Raw genomic sequence first — 21,324 nt, forward strand, 5'->3', positions numbered from 1 at the left:
GTGTGTGTGTTTTTTTTTTTGTTTTTTTTTTGACTGCTTAGTTAAATATAAACTCTGGAACTGATTGTGTATCCCCAGCCCCCAGTGCACCATGACAAAGTCACCCTGAACACAGAATATCAGCCCTGCGCTGCACATGTGATCGTGCAATTGGCTATGCAAGGCTGGAGGACACAGACCATTTATTCTGCTCTGTTTGCAAAAGTGTTTGTGTGCAGCGTGTATGTGCGTGTATATTTGTGTAAAGAGGCACGAGGCAATGTGGGTGCATGAGACGGCAACAAATTACAAATAGACAGGGATAGGTGGAGACAACAGCATATCACTGCAGGCGGGATGGTAGATCGTGTGCGTCAGAGTGTGTGTGTGTGTGTGTGTGTGTGTGTGTGTGTGTGTGTGTGTGTGTGTGTACTTTCCCCAGGCCATGTGGTTGGACAAAGGGCAAGGATTGAGAGGGTTAGTGAAGAATGCAGTATATTGCTGATCATTGCGACTGATAGTGAACACATGGCCCGAGTGTGATTGACAAACAAAAGGCACATTACCTCCAATTGAAAAACACCAAGAGGATGATCGGTCACACAGTGCAACAACACAACACACAACACGGCCGTGTCATGAGTTCAGCTGTTCCAAGAAGGCACAGTTTGTGCTCGGTGTTGCTGAGGTGTGTGTGCTGAATAAAACAGTTTCCCTTAGAGGGGGAAAAAATGATGTCAAGAGTGTGTGAGTTTGTTCCAGTAATAACACGTATCAGGGGATGTTTGCCTTCTTGTCGATTAAGGGGGCACTGGTGCCTTCGCCCGACAGTGACAGCAGTGACGGCCTCTTGCCCCCACTGGCTTCGGTGCACAGGAAGGCCGGCTTCCTGTTTTTCTGCCCCATCAGTTTGGAGGACAAAAGCATGACACAGGATTGACACAGGAGCACAATCAGCACCCGGCGCACGTGGGGCCCACAGGGCACCCGTCTACATACCGTCACACCCACATAAACACACATAAACATGACCCGATGACAACATTTCTTTCTGTCAATCATTATCCGTACTGATTATAATCAGCATTGACCAGGGCACAGTGATTAAGCACCTTGACAAACAGTCTGGAGGAATTTTTCCATTTAGGTGACAGGTTATCAGTTGTTTATAGAGAAATAGCTTTTATATAGTACAGTCTTACGTTTGAAGATGTTTCTTCCACACTTTATGTTTACTGACTAGAGAATAGATGAGAAAATGATGACTCGATGTTTCTGGACTGATAAGGCATATCCATGTTACTCGGTAAACACTTATCTTGTCTCACGCCCTCACGATGAATAAACTTATAAATGCAATCAATTTCTATTTCAATGTTAAATCCAAATCACAGTTTAATAAAGTGCCCTGTTGGAACTGGGCACAAAACAATGTGAGGGAGTAAAGCAGATTATAGAACACAGAGAGAACGTCTTGTACAAACTCTGAGCTCCAGAATCGAGGAGGTGAGACTGTGAATGGCTGCACAGAGAGAGAGAGAGAGAGAGAGAGAGAGAGAGAGAGAGAAGGAGCAAGTGAGGCGCCTCTTACATCCCGCCATTGTCCAGCTTCCTCCAAGCCTCAGAACCAGGGCTTCCTCAGGACATGGACATTAGTTTAATAAAAACACAGACACATGGCTTAATATAACAGTGTGCATGCACACGCACACATAAAGTGAAAAGTCTTTTGAGATTGAATTTGCAATTTACAGTAAAGTTATGGCAGGTATTGGCCACTAAAATGCATGTCATTATCTTTATCATAATCATAATATATACATTGTATATAAAGGGCCTATTTATGCAGGGCTTCTATCAATTTTTTTTAATTGTAGGTTATATTTATATATTTATTTTCTTTTTCCAGGTCCCCACTTATTTTCCCTTTAGTCTTGATGTCCTCTTGCTCATCAGTCATTGACCTTTAGTTGCATTTGAAAAGCTTCAGTGGTTTTGAAAGGTGATTTGAATGGACCGCTGACTGGGAAACGGTTGTTTGGCCATTAGATGGAGATCTTTCCACACTGAGCCGATTCAGTGCAAACGGCCGTCAACAATGTGTCACACTTCACCTCCTCGCAAGCAGCCCCACCGGAAATAATCCAATTAACTAATTTGCTTACGCCGATTTTCCAGAAGAGGGCGGTGTCATAACAGTTTTAGCAACAGGCCCAGCCCAGCCCTGCGAAAACACCAACAAGTCGCATGCGAGGGCTCCTCCACATGCAGTCACCCCGTCAGTTTATGGGGAATATATCTCTTATTTGTGAGAGGTCACTCGTGATCCGTATTGTTCTGTTCAGCAGCAAATAACGCTGTTCAGACTAATTGTTAAATTGATTTAAAATCGCAACCAGGTGAGTCTCTATTTCAGGCCGCACCTCGTGTGAGAAGTGAATTAAAGGCTGAGACTAATGACTTCTGAACATTTCACACTTTTTGCAGTGTGATGTAGGCCACAGAGTCCCCAAAGCCTTCACAGCAGCCCAGAGTGACGTCGTTAACCCAGGATAAAAGCGGGAGTAGTCAAACCACCCACAGGCAGTCACGGTAGTACAGGAAATCAGTTTCCCTTTCACAATAAATTCATAGATTTTGAAATTGGTAATTTGGCTTCTTGATTTTACTGGCATCAAATGGGCTGCTTGTTTTCACTTTCATGTGACGACATATTTCATGACAAGAGCAAGTGTGTTACAAGATAGGTTTTTGATTCTTGTACAATCTATTGTTACAGGGTTGTGTGCTGATGTAGAGACATTCGATAGAAATATGACTGAAGTGCATTATATTTTATGTCATGTCACTGATTGCCTGTGATTTAATAGATTTTGTAATTTGGGTATGTTCAAGCGGTCTAGCTTTGGTCGTTTTAGGGCCTTATCCCATGTTATACTGAGCATAACATGCAGCTATAGTAATTTACTGCATGATTAGTATTTTAAATAGATATATAAATTAAGTGAAGTGAACATTATTGTCCTCTTTAATCTTTATCTTTTTTTTTTTTTTTTTAGCTGTGGGTCCCTGGGATAAGATTTTCATCTTTCTTGGCCTTTCTTAATAAATATTATATAAATATTTCTGGCAAGTAGGCTACCTTTTAGATCAAGTGTTGGATTTTTTTTAAGGTAAATTGCTTGATTTCAACAATTTACATGTAGGCTAGGCCTAGAAAAAGAGAAAAGTCAACTTTTTCTGGTTTTATTTTGAAATGGGCCAGCCCGTGTTTCCTGTCAGTGTGTGGACAGTGTGCGGGGCGCGCGGTGACAGCAGCGGCAGCAGCAGCGGCAGCACACCGCCAGGGAGAGCGCGGCGGAGCTGCAATGAGCCGGGAGCGAAAATGTGAAGGTGGAATCGGACTGAGCAGCAGCATTGTGTTGTAACTGGCGTCTGTTCCTCTGAAGCAAACAGAGGCGACACTCCCACACAGCAACAACAGCAGCTTTATTTTGGATTTTACCATCAGTGGAAATACCCGCGCTCATCTTTCTCTTCTTGTAGATTTTTTCTTTCTTACCAGTGCGCACCTTCTCACAAATTGACTGGAAGCTGTGTTACGGAGAGTGAGGAGCATTTTTTTTTTTTTTTTTTTTTTTTGCGTTTAGTGGATAATTCTTTGTAATTATACAATTTGCTGGGAGCAAAGTGCTCCGTGAAGATCTCCTCTTGCTTTATGGGATTATTGTCGACGGAGGCGCGTTGTTTCACATAAGGACACATTGGGCATCATGAGTTCCAGTGGTAAGTCCATTCTTGCGCGCTTTATCTCTCCACTTGAAGCGCAAGGACAATACGTATAGGTGAGAGCAGAGAGAAGTACTATAGAACAATAGAAGCCTTTATGGTCTTTGTTAAAAGAGATGACAGGTAATAAAGATTCTCAAACAAAGATGAATTCAACGTTATTCCCTCATCTCAAAGGGAATATTTCATTTCACAGCCTGAAAAAAAGATACATTTACATTCTTCCCTGGTTATCCAAAATTATATATATTAATGTCTGATGTACATATGTGCTAATGTGTGCCAAGCTCTTATAATAGACTTGGGGCAGGTTTAGAGAGGAAAGGAGAGCTAAGTATATCTGGAGGTCAAAGTAGCATTTGCCCTGAGTTCAGATAGGAGAAGCATTTTTGGGATTCTTCATTTACATAGCAAATGTTGCTCAGGCCCTTCCCATGCCTGTTTCTTCCTCCTCCATCACCTCTCTTTCATCCTCCTCTCTCCTTCCTTTCCCCCTTCAACAAAAGTAGTACAGTGCATTTGACCTCTCTTGGGGAGACCACCCAGGCTCTCAGCTGTTGCCTCTTCATAAAAAAAGTCCACCTGTCCTCCAGCACATTCGCTGCATGGGGCCAGGAGGAGCCTCAACCTCTTGAGCTGGAGGTTCCTGACCTGACAAGCAGTTGGTCTCGTGGAGTTGTTTCGTCATGTGGGATGCAGCACATGACGAATAAGTCTGACAGCTTCAGGGCTCCTGTCATGCTTATCCTAAACTGTCCCTGGAGGGGTGGGGGCAGGGGTAGGGGTGGCAGGCTGCAGTGATGCTAAGCTGACCTTGTATCAGCTGACTGTGATCCTGATCCTCTGTCAGCTGAATCAGGACTTTCCCCTGTAGGGCTGGCTGGGTCAGCTGTGTGTGTGTGTGTGTGTGTGTGTGTGTGTGTGCGCTCATGCTTGCCTACACTTTGTTGTGTTTACAAGTTATCACCGGTTGATGAGGCAGACTGCTTAGAGTCTACCTTGCAAGATCTAAGTAGTAACTATTCTTAGATCTTACACCCCACCCCCCCCACCATCCCTTAGCTGTCAGTAGGTGCCCCATGTAGTTGGTGTATGCCAGGTGCTGACGGTGTCGGGCACTTCCTGTTTCCCCCATCCCCTCATCCTCCGTGTCTACGGGAGTGAACCGGGTAGTACTGCATCATTCATAATCCAGCCTGTCATTGTGTGGCACTACATTATTCATCCGCTGCTCTTAACCCGCTGGTACCGAGCCTTGCTTTAGTTCCTGCCAGTCCTCGTGCCGTGCGTGCCTGGAGTGGCGTCGCAGCTCCTGGATTGCTGAGCAAATATGTAGAATTCTTTTGTTAAGCTTCAAACTGCTTTTCTCAGCTGACACACCGAGGGATGGGGGGGGGGGGGGGGGCACATGCAGCCAGCGTGTGGAGAGCTGTCACAAGGCTTTTTGTGATTGAGAAGCATGTGCTCAAACAGGAATCCACACATCAACACGTCAACCTGTTGTTTATTTGCATATGAACCTGTGTGAGAGAAAGAATGTGTGTGCGTGTGTCACAGCAGGCTGATGGTGGTGTGACATGTGTCTGTACACTGGCTGTAGGTATTACTGTAAAACACATCTGAGGAAAGAACATCTCTCCTCTCCTCTCCTCTCCTCTCCTCTCCTCTCCTCTCCTCTCCTCTCCTCTCCTCTCCTCTCCTCTCCTCTCCTCAGTCAAACATATGTTTCCCTCCGCTCTCAACACTCTTAAGGTTTGGACACGAGTGGGCCTGTTAGGCTGTAGTGTGTGCAGTGCTTTCCGCTGCATTGGGTGTGTTAGCCCAGAGGCCATCGACACACACAGCGTAATTACACACAGCTCTGACTGTCTGTCTTCATCTTCTGGGCCTTCTATCTCCCCTGTTCACTGGGTTTTTCTATGTGTGTGTGTGTATGTGTGGTCAGACTCTTATTTTCTGCCTGGCTGGCAGGCAAGACAGGACTGGGGGTGTAGAAGGTTAGTTTCTGGTGGAAAGGACCTTGGTTTGTCATACTCGGTATAAAAAAATAACAGCAAAGACACAGTTTTACCAGTCTTGGCCTGACTGATAAATCAAAGCATTTCCGAGACACAGTGCACGTACAGTATGTGTGTTTCAGGGGAGTGATAAAACACATGTTGATCAATATACTGATCATTGGGCTCCGGGACTTGAAGGGAACCGCAGAGCCATACATCACAGGCAGCATTGACACCTCTCCCCTTCTCTCTCCTTCTCACTGTGCAGCACCGAGTCAAGAGTCATGGAGGAATTTGGTGCTGCAAATTGGGATGTTCTCTCACATAATATTCCCATGTCGCTGTCTCCGCTTTGTAGAATACATGGTGCCTCACAGGCTGTCCAATGATTATTACATGTTGTTTGGATGCATATTAAGTGTGGAAAGGCACATAAATTAATAGTAGTGTTCATCGACCAATCACATTGGTCCACACTGAAATCTGAACATTGGGTGGATTGCCATGAAATTTGGTGCAAACATTGAATTAAATATTTACTTATTAAAATATTATTAGCGCAGCAGCATGCATTCATTAAAATATCTCACCATTAACCAGGTAGACTGACTTAAGTTTTTTTTTCTTCATTTTTTTTTTTTACAGCCATAAGTGGTACCAAGTATACTGTAACCTAATGTCTCTGGTCATTAGGTTATATTGTGTCACACTGAGGTCAGAATTGAATTGCCCAATCCTGCTTAATGACCAAATATCTGAAAAAATCAATTCATCAACCTGAGCTGTACAATTTGTGTTTAGAGCTAATTAGTTAATGTAAGCAGTGCACACTAAGCTAAAACAGTATAGCTGGCAGTCGCATTTAGCTCAAAGCACCACTGATGGTAATGTACAGTAGACAGAATGAATTATAGTATAGGAATGAAATGCATCTACAGTATGTGTCAATAACTTGAAGCAAACAAACTGGTCCAATTCCAAGAGCAGAAAGTTCAACAAAGATCTTTAAACCAATCTTTTTGCTTAATTCAAACTTGATTTGGTCTGCATCAGTGTGAGCTTCAACATCAGTGACTGACTGAAAGTATTTAGCTAATTCATTAAAAGATTGGGGACAATAGAAAGTATGTGATCAAAGTGCCAGGATTCTCTCAACAATAAGATATCCAAAAAGGAAGTTTGTAAATCCAGCCATTCATCTTCAGGATGTCTTGTCATGGTTCAACGTCTTCATCAAGGGAAAAAAGATAATGTTATGATGCTGCTGCTACTGCACAAAATGTCAGGTGGCCCACAAAATCACAAGAAATGGTCCTCAGGGAACTGTGAACTGTGTTCAATTCAAATGTCACAGCAGTCTGGCCAGAACAGTGTCGAGATGCAACATCTTGGTCTGAACCAAAGTATTTGAATGGAGAGAATGATCCGATGACCCACTGAGGGGGGATAAATGTATTAATACACAGGACTTGGCACAAGATTAAATGATGTATTTGCTGCACTTGTTCCATGTCAGTTATCTTTTCCCTGTTTTATAGAGAGTATCAGCTGCAGTGAGGGTAGACAGGGAGGGGAGTGGTATCATATATGATTCCTGCTCTTCTGCCTCATCTGGTGAACAGTCCAAACCAGAGCCAAGCGCCATTTATCACTCCTCCTGCCAGACGCTTTAGTTCAATAACACAGAGAACAAAGGTAGAAGACAAAGATGCACAGATGCAAACACAGCTGCTGGGATGCACGGATGAATATTCATGTAGTCATGTACAACTGGTATGTATTTACAGGCCGGTGTAAAATCAGGCACACATACTGTACACGTATGCATTGTTCATTTTCAGCTACAGTTATTGTGGTTATAGGCTGGATTTTAGCGCAGCCTTATGAAAAGGAAACTTTGGAGAGTGCAAGGAAAACAATATGTGGTTGCTGTTTCATCAGCTCTTAAGAAAACCATTGTGGTTTTATTGTATGGTGTGTTCTTGAGGTTGCTGCCTCCATGACCTTGGCTCCTGGTGGGATTGAGTGATCATTCAGGCTGTCAGTAGCAGTCTGACCCTTCTCTCTCTCTGTAGAGTGACAGTATGTTTGTGATACCACTGGACACTACCATTGCCCTGATGAATGCTCCTGCCCAAGGTCCTGACAGTGACAAAGGGAGAGAGAGGGGATGGGGGGAAGGCAAGGAGAGCTCTGGTCGTTGGCCGTGTTGGGTCACAAAGGCAGTAGACATTGATCCTGTTTGCTAATATTTGACTATATTTTAATGAACAGCTGGTATTAAATAAGGGGTAGGTAACATAAGAAAGAAACAAAAGCTCCTCTAAGCCCAATAGACAGAAGTGATGTTCTGAAGCTTACATTTGATTTCACTACATACCACATCTCTTAGTTACTGGAGCTAATAAACCTTATGACTTGCCTACACAGGAGGTCATTGATGTTTTTTCACTTGTTCATCTCGCACATCACAGATCAAATGAGTTTCTATTTTAATCAGTGGAGCAGCTGCTCGTTTAATTGTACTTCACACACACACACACACACACACACCAATGCTTCAGTCCATTGCATATATCAACAGTGATTGTGTACTGGGCTCTGAACACTGCCTACACATCAGTACTGACTGTGAGCATTGAGTGCAGACACAAATGGAGGACTGAGGCCATTGCCACATGCCGCTCTGCTTGTGTGTTGGTTTTATTTTGGAGGCTGTTTAGACAAAGCTAAACCGTTGACAATGGCATGGACTCTAGATTGATCAGGTAATTGTGCAGTTTAACTATTTTGCTTAAATGTTAGAGGAAGACTGTGGTCTGGTTCAAAACAGAAAAAGTTGACAGTGACCTCAAACACAAAGGGCCTGATGTACTGTAGGTTTGCGTGTGTAAAAATGTGCGTAGGTGTGAGTAGGCACAATGAAAGGCGACAGATGTAACAATTCTTTTCTGCTTGTGTCAACATTTTTGGAATGACGGAAGAAAAAATAATTCAGACACATTGCACATCCAGTCATGTCATGTTGGAGCTAAGGACTGATTTGGAGGCACTCACAAGGAGTTAGTTAATACCTGTCATGGCAAACGTTCTTTCATCTCTTTGTTTCCTCGATCTGGGTCATTCCAGTGAATTGTGGCCATTTTTCAGGTGTTAAAAGTCCTTTTAAGCGTAGTTACGCACGCCGCAGGTCTCTCCTCCAGTGTGCTCCTCTCCTGTCCTCCCTCTTCAGTACCTGGCTGCTCAGCTCTGGGACCAGGACTGAGAGACTTCACTGCTGCCTTCACCCCGTCTTTGATCCCTCTTGCCAGGGCATGTAGATCCGGGTGTGACCTGAGTGTCCCTGAGCTCTGTTCTATTCCTGCACCTCTGGTCCAATGAATGACAGCAGGTATCCCAGTTACCTGGACATCACAGACAGTGAGCTGCACCCGCTGCTCAACACTGGTCAGAGCAGCCTTTTTCCCGTTTGCTGAGGTTTTATGATAAACCAAATTTTCTTTTCATCTGTTCTCTTCTTGCTTTACCAACCAACCTATTTAGTTTCTCACAGATATCTCCCAGGTTTCTTCTTTGCTGATGCTCAACAAAATGTTTATTTGCCCTTCTCTAGTAATCCTTTAGATCAAATTTCATTTTGCGTTTGCGTCCATCCATCTGTCCTTTCAAACCCTACATGGCGGAAAGGATTACAACGCGCAAAACCCTAATTTTAATACTGTGTCATTTAGATATTTACTCTAAGTCAATCACCCGCAAAAGGTGTGCTAACCAAACACTTGTTTTTTACCACAAGCACACAATTTAGATCTTAGTAGACCCAAAGTGTTTATTTAACCCAAACCGCAGTCTCTTGCTGCCTTTGACCAAAGTGTTTTTGTTGCCTAAACCTGACCGCAGACAGGACTATGGATGCAAACAGTCTCTGGTGTGACAGTCGTCTGCTTTGTATGCCTAATCCAAACACTTTCCATCCATCACCAGATGATGACTTTTCCACCCTTAATGAATGTTATGTAGGAGACAAAGTTGAATGGATATGTCTGACGTAATCTAAGAAAGTCAGAGTTTTAAATCAGATTATATCTCAATGTTTTCTTCTGAGGTATGATAATGTTGTTGAGTTTTTACATCCACACATCATGAAATCAACCTGTTGTAAACAGCTATTTCAGGTAGAATATTTTTTTTCCTTTGTCATTCTTAGCCAATAAAAATGTAAATTATTTCCCTACCTCATAAGTGGCTTATATCCATTGACTGAGTTGAATTAAACTTGTTTTAACCCTGGTTTAGACCTACAGTCTGTCTGCCTAAGCTGCTGATCCAAAAATGAATACAGTGAAATAATGTAAATGATGAGGTATGATCATGTGATTAAAAACTACAGAAAACTTTAGAAAGCAAACTTGTGAAGCAACATGGTTTTCCTTTAATAATTAATCAACAAAGTCTTTGTATCGCTCCTCTTTGATTCTTCACCCTGTTCTTCAATCGTCACTACCAATCTCCCAGCATCCCTTGTGACTGAGCTTCCAGCGTGTTCTTCCCTGGGGCTGTCAGGTCAGGGGCAGAAATAGCAGCAGCCTCTCAGTCCCTGGGGATGTTGTCCTCCTCTCTGACCCTGGCCCTGTTCTTATCACCTGTCTGCTGGAGGCTGTATTCTCCCAGGGCACTTGGCGCTGATTTGGAGTCAGTGGATTACACCTGCAGTTGGGTGGCTATCATTAGAAGAGTGACTCAACACGTCGGCATGGAGGAGGATGGAGGGTTGTTTGAGAGCTCTGTAATGGGTTTAGATGGGGAGAGCTTGGCTGCGTTCAATGAGAATGGCCACACTGACACAATTAGATAGAGTTACGTAATTCCTCAGCCTCTGAGCTGATTGTGTACCTGGACTCTGGATGTTAGGTGTGGCTGTTGTTTGTCATCAACATTCAACAAGTCACACAAGCGTCTCAGTAATTAACATGAGCCCACAGAAAAATACCAAGAATGCTGGCTGTTTACGACACCACTCCTGTGTGAGCTCAGTATGTGTTGATACTATTCACTCAGCACTTTGTGCCCAGTTTTGATGTACTGTATATTATTCACTTTGCTCAGCTTTTCTTGGCTGGACTGTGTTGTTATATGCCAGAGCTTTGTTTTGGCCCACTTTCAGAAGGTCAGCATTGTAAATACATGTCCTGTGTGTTTCCAGTAGGTGTTGGCAGCGTTGCATGTACTGCCATTAGTTCCCATTATCTCTCATTCACACCTGATGGGATCACTGTTGCTCCATTTGGTACTACCACAAAAAAACAACAACAACAAAAAAAAATTCTGCCTTCCTTTGCCTGGTCTCATAAACACATTTTCAAGAGAGTGTCATTACTTGAGCCAGTGGCAGGGCACTTATCAGGCAGGGTAGTGGGTCCCAGTGGTGCTGCCAGCATTGTGGGAGAAACAATGAACTAACAGAGAGTGTGGGAGACTGGGTGTGGGAATTAATCATGCTTGCATATTTCCATTGCCCACAGTTCTGTCTTGTACAGGAAAGTAAACAACCACAACTCATGCATACATTTTCTGTTGCGCCCCATGGATATATGTACTCACACTCAGCCTACAGCGCACACATACTGTATACTGCTGTCAAGCTGGGAGCATGCAGAGGGTGCTCAGGATGTGAGGCGTGCAAGGCTGTTAGACTTTTTAAGTGCTGAGAGTCCTTCGAGATTCATCCAGTGAAATGGAATCAGTAGCTGGATGAAGCTGGTTGCCCTGCCATTATCCTCCTTCCACCCAGTGTAGGACCACTCAGATGCTCCTTAAAGAAAATGGAGCTAAATAAGAGATGGTGAACCCACCTGTTCTTGCACAGATTTGGTAATGGGCTGGTGTGTCACGGCATATGTCAGCAAGAGAATCTGATTGGCTAGAGGCGAAGACATCTCTGTCATTTTCATCACTCATTTAAGATCAGCTGAATCATTTTGACCTTTTTGCTTGTGACAGCATTTATCCCATGCCTGCTAAGGCTGTATGTGAGAACCTCTTTTTCCTGACAATGTGAAATAGCTAGTGGGCTTGCAAGGAGTCTGACATGTAGGCTAATGCATAATGAGGTAAGAGGATCCAGCCACTTTCTAACCTGATGCAGCAGTGTGCTTGTGCATGTGTGTATTTGTGTCAGCCCATATGAGTGTGTGAAAAATGGAGATAGTGGGAGAGCAAGCCTGGAGCTTACCCATCTTACATAGGTGTCAGACCTCACAGCTTCGGAGCAAGTGTTGACAGAGCAACACTCTGATCTTATTGTGTGAACTGCAAACAGCCTATATAGTGTGCACAGGGCCCCGATTGCAGGTGGAATTGCTGCCAACAATGGAGAAATGTTGGAATATGAATAACACTTTTGTCATAATGATGAAGTCCATTCTAATTTGTAATCAATAAAATATTTTTTTTCCTCTTGAAAGTTATATTATGTGATCAACAATGCCAATATAACTCAATTTAGGCTTCATGATTGGCCATATTTATTTTTATCTCATAGCTGACAACAGTAACTAGGCGTAACAGGCCTGTGAGTTTCTTCATGTTGTTATTTATTTGTATCCTTTTCCAAAACCAAAACTATGATGGGTAGGAAATGGATTGCGTGTTTTTCTATTTTAGCATAGCTTTAGCTTTAGCTACGGACTTAAAATTAGCATGATATCTTGTATAAAAATATGTCAACTTAAAAGATTGAAAAGTTGGCTTCAGAAAGCATTTTAACTGGTTTCAACCAAACCATGAAGCTAATGTTAGCGTAATTATTGAAGCTGACAAAAATATGCTAACCCCACATGTCAATTCAGACTGTTTGCTTTGCTTTGCTTTTGTATACCACTGTCTGAAATTAAGAATCCTTTGTTTTGAAAATTACAAATAATCTTAATTAGTAAATCTCTCACCATAAACTCCATATGTATTGAGCAAGAACAAAAAGTTTCACAGATACAAGCTAAGTCCTTTTTCACAGCCCAAATCCCTCAGATGACCTGATGACCTGATCTCATCTCTGTTTGACATTCACTCACTGCAAATCCTGAACTGAACTTCAACAGTCCAGTCCATGGAGATTTTCCGCTTTGCATCACCAGCTGTACCTCCTTTTACTGTTGTGACGCGCAAAGCACCTGACCTCAAACCCAACACTTCTGTTTAAAGTGTAATCCTCTGACTCTCTGTTGGCTTTGTTTGCTGCTATGTTATTTTCATTATTGACACACAAAGAATGTTAGAATAGGTCGGGTCATGAACAATTTAATTGTTGGTGCCACCACTGTGTTTAATACTTTAGTTGAAAGTAGATATAGAATATTAAATGTGTCTTTCTGTCTTATCACCAAGGCTCAATGGTTGGCGAGCGGAGCTCTGGACCGATCCGGTGCCAGCGATGTCGGGAAGCCTGCAAAGGAGAGGTGGTACGAGTACAAGATACCCACTTTCACGTCAAGTGTTTCACCTGCACCGGTAAGAAATGGGAACATTATCCTGAACAACACAACACAGCATTATAGTGGACAAACAGTTGTAGTGATAAGACAGACAGGTGTCCTGTGGCCCTGTTAAAGGGATAGTTCAACATTTTGGCAAAGTCAGCTTTTGCCGTAATTCCTATAGTCATAGCCAGGTGTAGGTTCATTACCTTTAATTATCTGTGCACAATGGAGGTGAATGGTACAGGTCCCCTGTCCCTCATCAAACTCATCAAATACACAATCCAACATCTCCAAAACACTCTTGTGGACAGGTTGTGACGTGTGCATTCACCACGCTATGAAATGACGGAGATGTTTTCGAGGCAAATGCATAGCCGGATTTCAAAAAGTCAAGTAGGTCCGAGTATTTGCTTTGTGTGTCGTAATGTAACATAATTATAAATTATACTCTGCCCCGCAGATCTCAAAACAACATGCACCGATAATACTTACTCCTTTGACTATAGGGTTTATGGTAATGGGCAAATCTATGTTTTAAAAATGTTGAACTATTCCTTTAATATATGTTTATTAAAGTCATATAAGTGGGACTCAGATTCCAGTGGTTGAGCAGAAACTAGACATCTATCTTGGTTCCATCCTTCCCCTTCCTACACACACACCCACATGCACACACTGACAGAATATACCCTGTATGTGCTCATTCATCTACCTCCTAGTGTACATGCTGAGTGCTGCTATTAGCCCACAGTGAGGATTGGACTGGATCAGAGGAGCCTTGCAGGGGACTTAGGCTCCTGCTAAAGTAGCTTGTTACTGCGCTGCCAACTTGGAGGGGATTTGCAAACGGTTGTATGTTGTGGTCTAATGAGACTGTCTTAACCAGCTTTGTAGAGCTACAGGTGAGCGCTGGTGAACTACAACAGATACAGTGCTGACATTATTGCATCTCTTACAGCAGGAATAGTGTGGGATGTAGGCTACAGTGTTTGTTAAATTGCTGGTTTTATTTATCTGATTTAACAGCTTGAAACTAGTCAAATATCAAATGATTTTGCTTCCCTTAACTCCTGTTTCGTGCTCATTCATGGACTTGTTCATGTTTTTCGAGTTTAACGGTACAACCACTTGGTATCAATATCAAAAATGTAGGAAGCTGATGATCTGATGAATGGGACACTCTTTTTTTATTTGGCTCAGCAAGGCCGCAGGAAAAAAACCTCTCTGGAAAAAAAACGTCCTTTTCAGGCAGGGAGCCGCTGACATATAAAATTGCAGACATTTGCAGAGTTAAGTGCAGGTCTGAAAGGGGCTTACGACAGTCGAGTATCTATGCATATGCAAATTAGAAATCAAAGAACCGAGAAATGTTATTTGTCATGCTGCTGTACGGCCCGGAGCAAGTGTTCTCAGTTTTATGTTAATAGTGGTATTTCCAAAGCAAAGGCAGCCAGTCATGGCTTACTTACTTCAGTCATTTGCAGATGACTCTGAAAAAAAGCAACATTAAGCAAGATTAAGCGGTAATGTGTACTCACCAGTCATTTAATCACAGTCATTTATTGTGTAATGACATCATTTTAGACAAATCTTCCCTTTGTTCATCAGTCATTATCCCTTCTCATGGGCTCAGCTGAATTCTGTTGACATGATGTCCCGGCAGAGTGGTGTAATTGAAGGCCAAGGCATCAGTTTATTAGCCTAGAAATCTAGACGCACCCTAGTGGCAGCAAATATATTTGCTCCGCAGGTCAGTCTAGAAACGAGCCATAGGAACTTTTTGAGTCTTGAACACCGTTTGTGTTCACCAATCACAGCGCTCTATCTGTTTAGAGAGTCGTTGGACGGGCTTAACGCCATGACGACATACATTTTAATTGGCTTGTCAGGCTAACGTCGCCCTGCTCTTTGCTCTGATTGGTCGTAGCGCTACCCTATTGCGTGCAGAGGCAGTTTGAAAGACAGCCTTCATCCCGCCCCCTGGATTGAGCCGAGGTCTACCGGTCGTTGCCAGACTAGACATTTTAGTGATATAGTCTGGCTTGTCAGGCTATCAGTTTATAAAAAGATCATCAGAAATTATGGATCGTATTGTGACCTAACCTATGCCGAGAGAATATGGTCTACTTTGTAAGGTGGTAACTCCTCAGACCAAACTGTCTCATTCCAGTTTGGTGGCCCCAGTGGGCCACGCATATGTAGACAATATCCTTCAAAAGATGGCACCCCTGGTCTGTTACCAATACATATTAGCCCCATGTAGAGGCTACAGTCCTCAACGCAGGCGTCCCCGGTTCGAGTCCTGCATCGGGCAGACATTTCCTGCATGTCATTCCCCCTCTCTCTGCCTCCCCCTTTCCTGTCCATCTCAATGTGCTATCAAATAAAGGCAAAAATGCCAAAAAATATACTTAAAAAAAAAAGCTAGAAACTTCAATTTGTATCAAACTATTTCTACAAGCCTTTAGTATTTGTTAGCAGAATATCTTTTCAACACATATGAGGTGTCACTTCATTCATATTTGAACACATGTGAGTTATGTTTTATTAGTTTACAGTATTAATTATTTTTCGTTGATCAGAGAGATGTATATTAGACTGGATCATACACTTACCACATGTGTTTAAACCAGCTCCTGTTCATTTTACTGTGCACTTTATCAAATAGGCTCATGTACACTTCAGAAAAAACTTCTTTTAACCAGTGTTTCAAATGACTCAGTCTGGGTACTAGGCAGTATTTCAAAGCTGTGTTTTTAGGCAAGTCAAGACTTCAGCAGCTGTTGTCAGAGTGAGGAGAAGAAGCTGAGTGTGTTGTGGCTGTTATTGTACGAGCTGCACACTGTTGTTGAGCATAAAGCTGCTCTACAGTAGATAAACTCTATTCATTGGAGGGTTGTTACTACATGTTCCCTACGTGTAGCCGTCACACACACAGGAAAACACAAGCATATAGTGAACACACAGGCCCTCATGTGTACAAGCTTGTGCATCCATACGTGCATGCACGCTCACTGTGTGAGTTGTGAGGGGTTGCTGTGGTAACGGTGTGAAGGGGCACCCGGGCCCTGGTTGGTGGATATTCTCAGCATCTCTATGGTGCTATTAACCAATCGGAAGGCTGTATTCTGTGCCCCGGAGAAAAAGGGGGGTGAACACAGGAAGCCGGCAGACAAGAGAAGAAGAGGGGGATGGGGGTGCTGTTTGTCGCCTAAACATTACATCATCACTTGAGAGTAATAGCACTCTGATTCTCTTCTTCCTATCGCTCAGAGCAGCGTTAAAGTAATGGAAAACTGTCAGCGATGAGCAGCATGTTAAATACACCTATCAGACAGCCCCCCCCCCATTTCCCTCTCATCTTCCAGATAGTTCTCCTCATCCCATGAGGCAACGGGGCACGGTTGTGTGGCCAGGCTCTGCCACATCCCTGCCTATAATATGCTCTCCTGTACGGGCCTCTGCACAGCCAGCACTTTTCTATAGCTGTTATTGTTCATTGTGTAAAGCCTCTCCTCGCACACAAATATGTTGCATGTTCTTTTGAACTTTATAAACTCCATGTACTCAGGGTATTGTCTGTATTGTCACTGTCTGCTTTTCATTAGCGCCCCTCCGCTCTGAGGTTGAAAGCTCTGAATGAAATAACAGGATGTAAGATGAAATTTTCTATATTTTCTTTCCGTCGCGCTGTTGCTGTCTTTTAGTTTTTCTCCATCTCCCTCTGTTTCTTTCTCTTGCTTTCCACCCATTTTTTTCCCCCGATGACAGTCACCCAAGCATGAAATCAATTTCTCATCTTGGGACAGGATGACATTGGCATGCAGGGCATGCGATTTGTAGGCTAATGGCTAAACTGTATTATACCATTGAAGCGGAGTGAGAATCCACCGCCACCAGCCAATTGCCTTATCTGCCCGACGTGTTTATGAACTCTGTGATTGGGCTGCGTGTCCCAACATTTGATTTCCGTCTTTGCAGGGCAATGTTTTTCTGAGGAATAAGTGTGTTTACTCAGGCTATTGACCTTGATCAAATGATATTGTGTGGCCCACCATTCAATCATTTCCACTCAAAAACCATGACATCAAATCTAAGTTATTTCCCCCTTTTCCCTCTGACTCCTCTTTTGCTCTCTTTATTTCTGTCTCCTTTTCTAAAAAAGGGCTGACTATGCCCCACTGACCAGATCGTGATCACTCAGCCTTAAACAGAGACGCACTCAGACAGTTGGCGAGCAAACACATTCACTTAGCATGTAGAAATACATCCATCCATCCTGTCCACGCTTTCTCAAGCCACATTACCTTGCGAATGCAACATTATGAAAATCCCTCTGTCATGCATTAGTCAGAAGAACACATCACTTATCATGTGCATTTAACCTCCCATTCAAGCCTATTATACAGCAGCTGATTATAACACGAAAAAGCCGTCGCGCAATCAACTCGAGAAAGGAGCGTGCGGAAAAACCGCTGAAGACAGAAGCCAGCTCACAGCTTGATGCACCAACTCCAGACACAGAAGGCAGTGGGGGAGTATTTGTGGATTATGTAGATCCTGTAGCACTTCTCAGTGAGGCGGCAGGCTGTAGTGTGTGGACGATGTGGTGTTGTATTACCGGCAGACGGACTGACTCGTGCATACTGGCCTAATGACATAGTGACCACATTTACCCCGCCTCTGAAGCATAATTGGCACTCTTAGATTCCAGCAGGAAACAGCGAGGCCTGTCAGTGGCACAGGCGCAAAGCTAACACAGACATAAATCAGGGGCAAAATAGGCATGCGTTTGCAGCGAAAGTCGGCTCATGTGCTAACAAAAAAGAAAACACAGACACAGAGAAACAAATACCCAAGGAGAGACAGATGCAAACACAGACACATTCACACATAAATTGCCAAGCTGCTCCCAGTAGTTATTTATTTGCAGAGACAAAACAGATCGCTCATATAAAACAGCGCTTAAGGGTAAAAGCAGATTTACAGACAGGTCAGATAAATACTTGTCTGCTCTGCAAATGCTCCGGTTTTAGCTGGTGTTCTCACCAGGGCTCTTATAAAATTGCAGCATCTTTGTCTCTTTCTCTGTAGACCTGATTCAGTAGGTCCAGCCTCCCTTTGGATGCCATTAGCCCCCATCACTCAATCTGGGTGTTAATAACATCAACCTACTGCACTGTGCCTCTGCTCTGCTCTCTGATGGAAAGGGAGAGGCGAGGGAAGAGAAAGCCGGTGGGAGGAGGGGAGGGGAAAAAAGATAAGTATTATGAGGAATTAAAAGAAAAAAGAAAGAATGAGAGGTTATGAGGAGAAACAGAAAGAAAGACACAGCACAGAAAAAAAAGTGGGGGTTACAGGGAAGGGGAGCTTCCTGTAGCTATAGCAACCACTGGTACGCTGGTCCAATCACCAGGCGAATGACTGGTTGCTAGGGAGAGATTCCGCCAGAGAGAGAGGGGAGCACGGCAGGCAGCGGCGCTCTTCCCCGACAACTCTCCAGGATCCAGGATAGATGACAGGGATTATTCCTCCGCTTGTCTCCCTCAAGCGTCACCGTCCTGAGGGACTTTCACACGCCGATACCCTGCCTATTGTCTTTAAGTGTGTGTGTGTGTGTGTGTGTGTGTGTGTGTGCGTGTGTCATGGTGAGTCGGAGACGCTTAAGTGTGCAAGTGTCTGGCTCAGTGAAGGAGTGATTTCTGAATGATGAAGAGGATCATTAAGCGACAAACCCATGCCGTGTTGAACAAACACACACATGCACGCACTAAACCAGTACGTCTGTACACAGAGCTAGAGCTGTGAAGTATCTTGTATTGTGTATTAAGGCCCTATCTCTAGCTGCTTGTATGTGTGTTTGTGTCACACACACAATGTGTGATCTCATTCACGCCTATTTTCCCCTCAGCTGAGTCTCTTATCAGTCCTCAGAGGGTTAAAAGCCGGAGGCCTCAGCAGCGGGGCTGGTCTGCTGGTATGAGGGGTCTCCACTGGGCAACCATCTGTCTCCATCAGCTACTGCAGCCAAATGCTAGGGGAACCCTGTCACTCACGCACTATTTCTCTTTGCTCTAGCCTTAATCTATCTATCTCTCTCTCTCCCTCTCTCCTTCTGCCCTTTTCTACGACCACATCTCTTTTTTCCTGTTGCTGTTTTTCTTTTTCTTTTTGGCAGGGCTCTAGGGGGTTATAGTGTCAGTCAGTCGGTCCACCACTTTGGTCCAATCTGAAATAGCTCAACAACTATTGGAAGGATTTCTATCAAAATTTGCACAGACATTCATGGTCCCTAGAAGATGAATGCTGCTGAATGTAGTCATCCTCACCACCTAGCCACCACCTGGTCAAAAGTTATTCAGTAAAATAGCTTCTTGACTTTCATGGTCCACAGATGATGTGTCCACTGATTGCTGTTGTATGTGGTGCAGGCATTCACACTTCTCTGAGCATTTAACATCTTTGGTTTTCCCCAAGCACTACTAGCAAGTTGGTGTTTCTGCTTCAAAGTGACATGACTAACTACTGGATTGTCATGTTTCCCACATGAATTGCAACAACTCTGATGCCCCCGTAGCTTTCCATCTGGTCTCATAATTGGGTCAAAGTTTACTGATATTTTGGTTTGTCACTCCATTCCTGTAGAACTAATGACATTTACATCTGTCACTGTTTGTTCAGTTCTCATTAGCATATGATGGCATGCTGTGTGCCTCAGTGCCGATTCACAGAGCTGCTAGTGTGGACTGTGAACTTTAGTCTGCCTCCTCTTCCTGTCTGTCTGACCACTTCGCCTCCCACCCCGCGATTTGGCACAACTTGAGAAAACACATTATTTACTCTTGAAGTGTTTCCTCCCGTCAGAGGGGCTCAGATCCGGGGGGACGGGGACGGGGGGGCAGAGGAGCCTGGGCCCCATGTTGATAGCGCAGATGTGAGGGTGAATAGGTGAGTACCTCCCCTGCTGAAACTTGTCACTGCCCTGCTACATACATGCCCCTTAGCTGAAATATGTGTAGCTGCCTCCATTACCAGCCTTGAAAATTAGCATAATGTTGACAGCAGCACTAAAACAATTAGAATATGCAGCGGGGCTACTTTGATGTACTGTACAAACCATGTCCGTTTACTTAATAGCACATTATGAAGACCTAACTGTAGTATAATGAGCCGGGGGAGAGAGGGGAGACTATGAAAGAACGGGAAGGTTGCATGGAGGTATGGTCTGTTGTAATAAGAAAAGAAGGTGCAAATTGAGATTAAGTGCAGGCCTTGTGCTCAGAGCTACAAAGACTTGGAAGCGGTCTTGAAACGGAAAGACAGAGAAAGAGAAGGGGACAAGGGGGCGGGGTTGTCAGGACTATTTTGGGGTTCCGGCCCGGGCGACTTTGAGAAGAGAATTTTAATTGCGTCTGTTGGCTGGAGATAAATACCCAATCACGCGGACCCCCAGTGGGTGTCTAATCACTGTAGTTCTAATGACCACAGCTGCAGACACCAGCCTACATGCTAACCTCTAATCACTCGACTTATAATCTCTAGATGTTAACTTGCTGAGTTGCAAAAAAAAAAAAAGAGCAATACGAAGCAGAAGATCTTTTAGTTTCTCTCATTAGAGTCTTACTCAGAGAAAGATCACAAGATGAGGTGAGGGTCCATTAATGTTAGTTAATCTGCAAATCTGATCATGTTTGATTTGTGAAAATAATTGATGATATTAGATGGAACATGTTTCTCGCGCACACAGCAAATACAGAAACTTCTCGTTGACTTTACCGCACAGCTATGATTTGTGTGCGCTTTCCCACAAGTCGCTACAGTATAAATCCCTACAGGCCATTTATCAGACAGTGAAGCAGACCAGTCTGGTTCTACGTGGGTTGAACTGGGCTGCTGTTTTTATGGTCGGGTGTCCGCATCATGTGGTGCCGTTCGTGCGGCTGTAACCAAAACCTTTCTTCTGGGAGCCAAGCTAAGCCACGTCTCCGCAGCAGTTGAGACACCGAGCTCCAACGCAGCTCCACCCACCGCGATGGCAACTGCAACATGTGGGGGGTGGGGGTGGGGGGTAAGTTTAAAGC

At 43.8% G+C, this 21,324-nt stretch overlaps 1 protein-coding gene across 4 annotated transcripts in view; it reads left to right on the plus strand.

The window, feature by feature from the left end:
* Positions 1-3,309: 3,309 nt before the first annotated feature.
* The window catches only part of ablim3 (actin binding LIM protein family, member 3), a 44,921-nt gene continuing 26,906 nt past the window's right edge, over positions 3,310-21,324 (plus strand). For 3 of the 4 annotated variants that reach the window (XR_015036775.1, XM_085788337.1, XM_085788338.1), the window contains exons 1-2: positions 3,310-3,765; positions 13,152-13,274. Coding sequence is in view for 3 of the 4 variants with exons in the window: in XM_085788337.1 (XP_085644463.1) it covers positions 3,753-3,765; positions 13,152-13,274 (136 nt within the window). In the remaining variant the exon portion in view is untranslated. The remainder of the gene's footprint in view (positions 3,766-13,151; positions 13,275-21,324) is intronic. The other variant, XM_085788339.1, reaches the window with a different exon arrangement.

This window comes from Trachurus japonicus, chromosome 10, assembly GCF_045865225.1.
Source record: "Trachurus japonicus isolate A0001 chromosome 10, Traja_1.0".
Taxonomy (NCBI): Eukaryota; Metazoa; Chordata; class Actinopteri; order Carangiformes; family Carangidae; genus Trachurus; species Trachurus japonicus.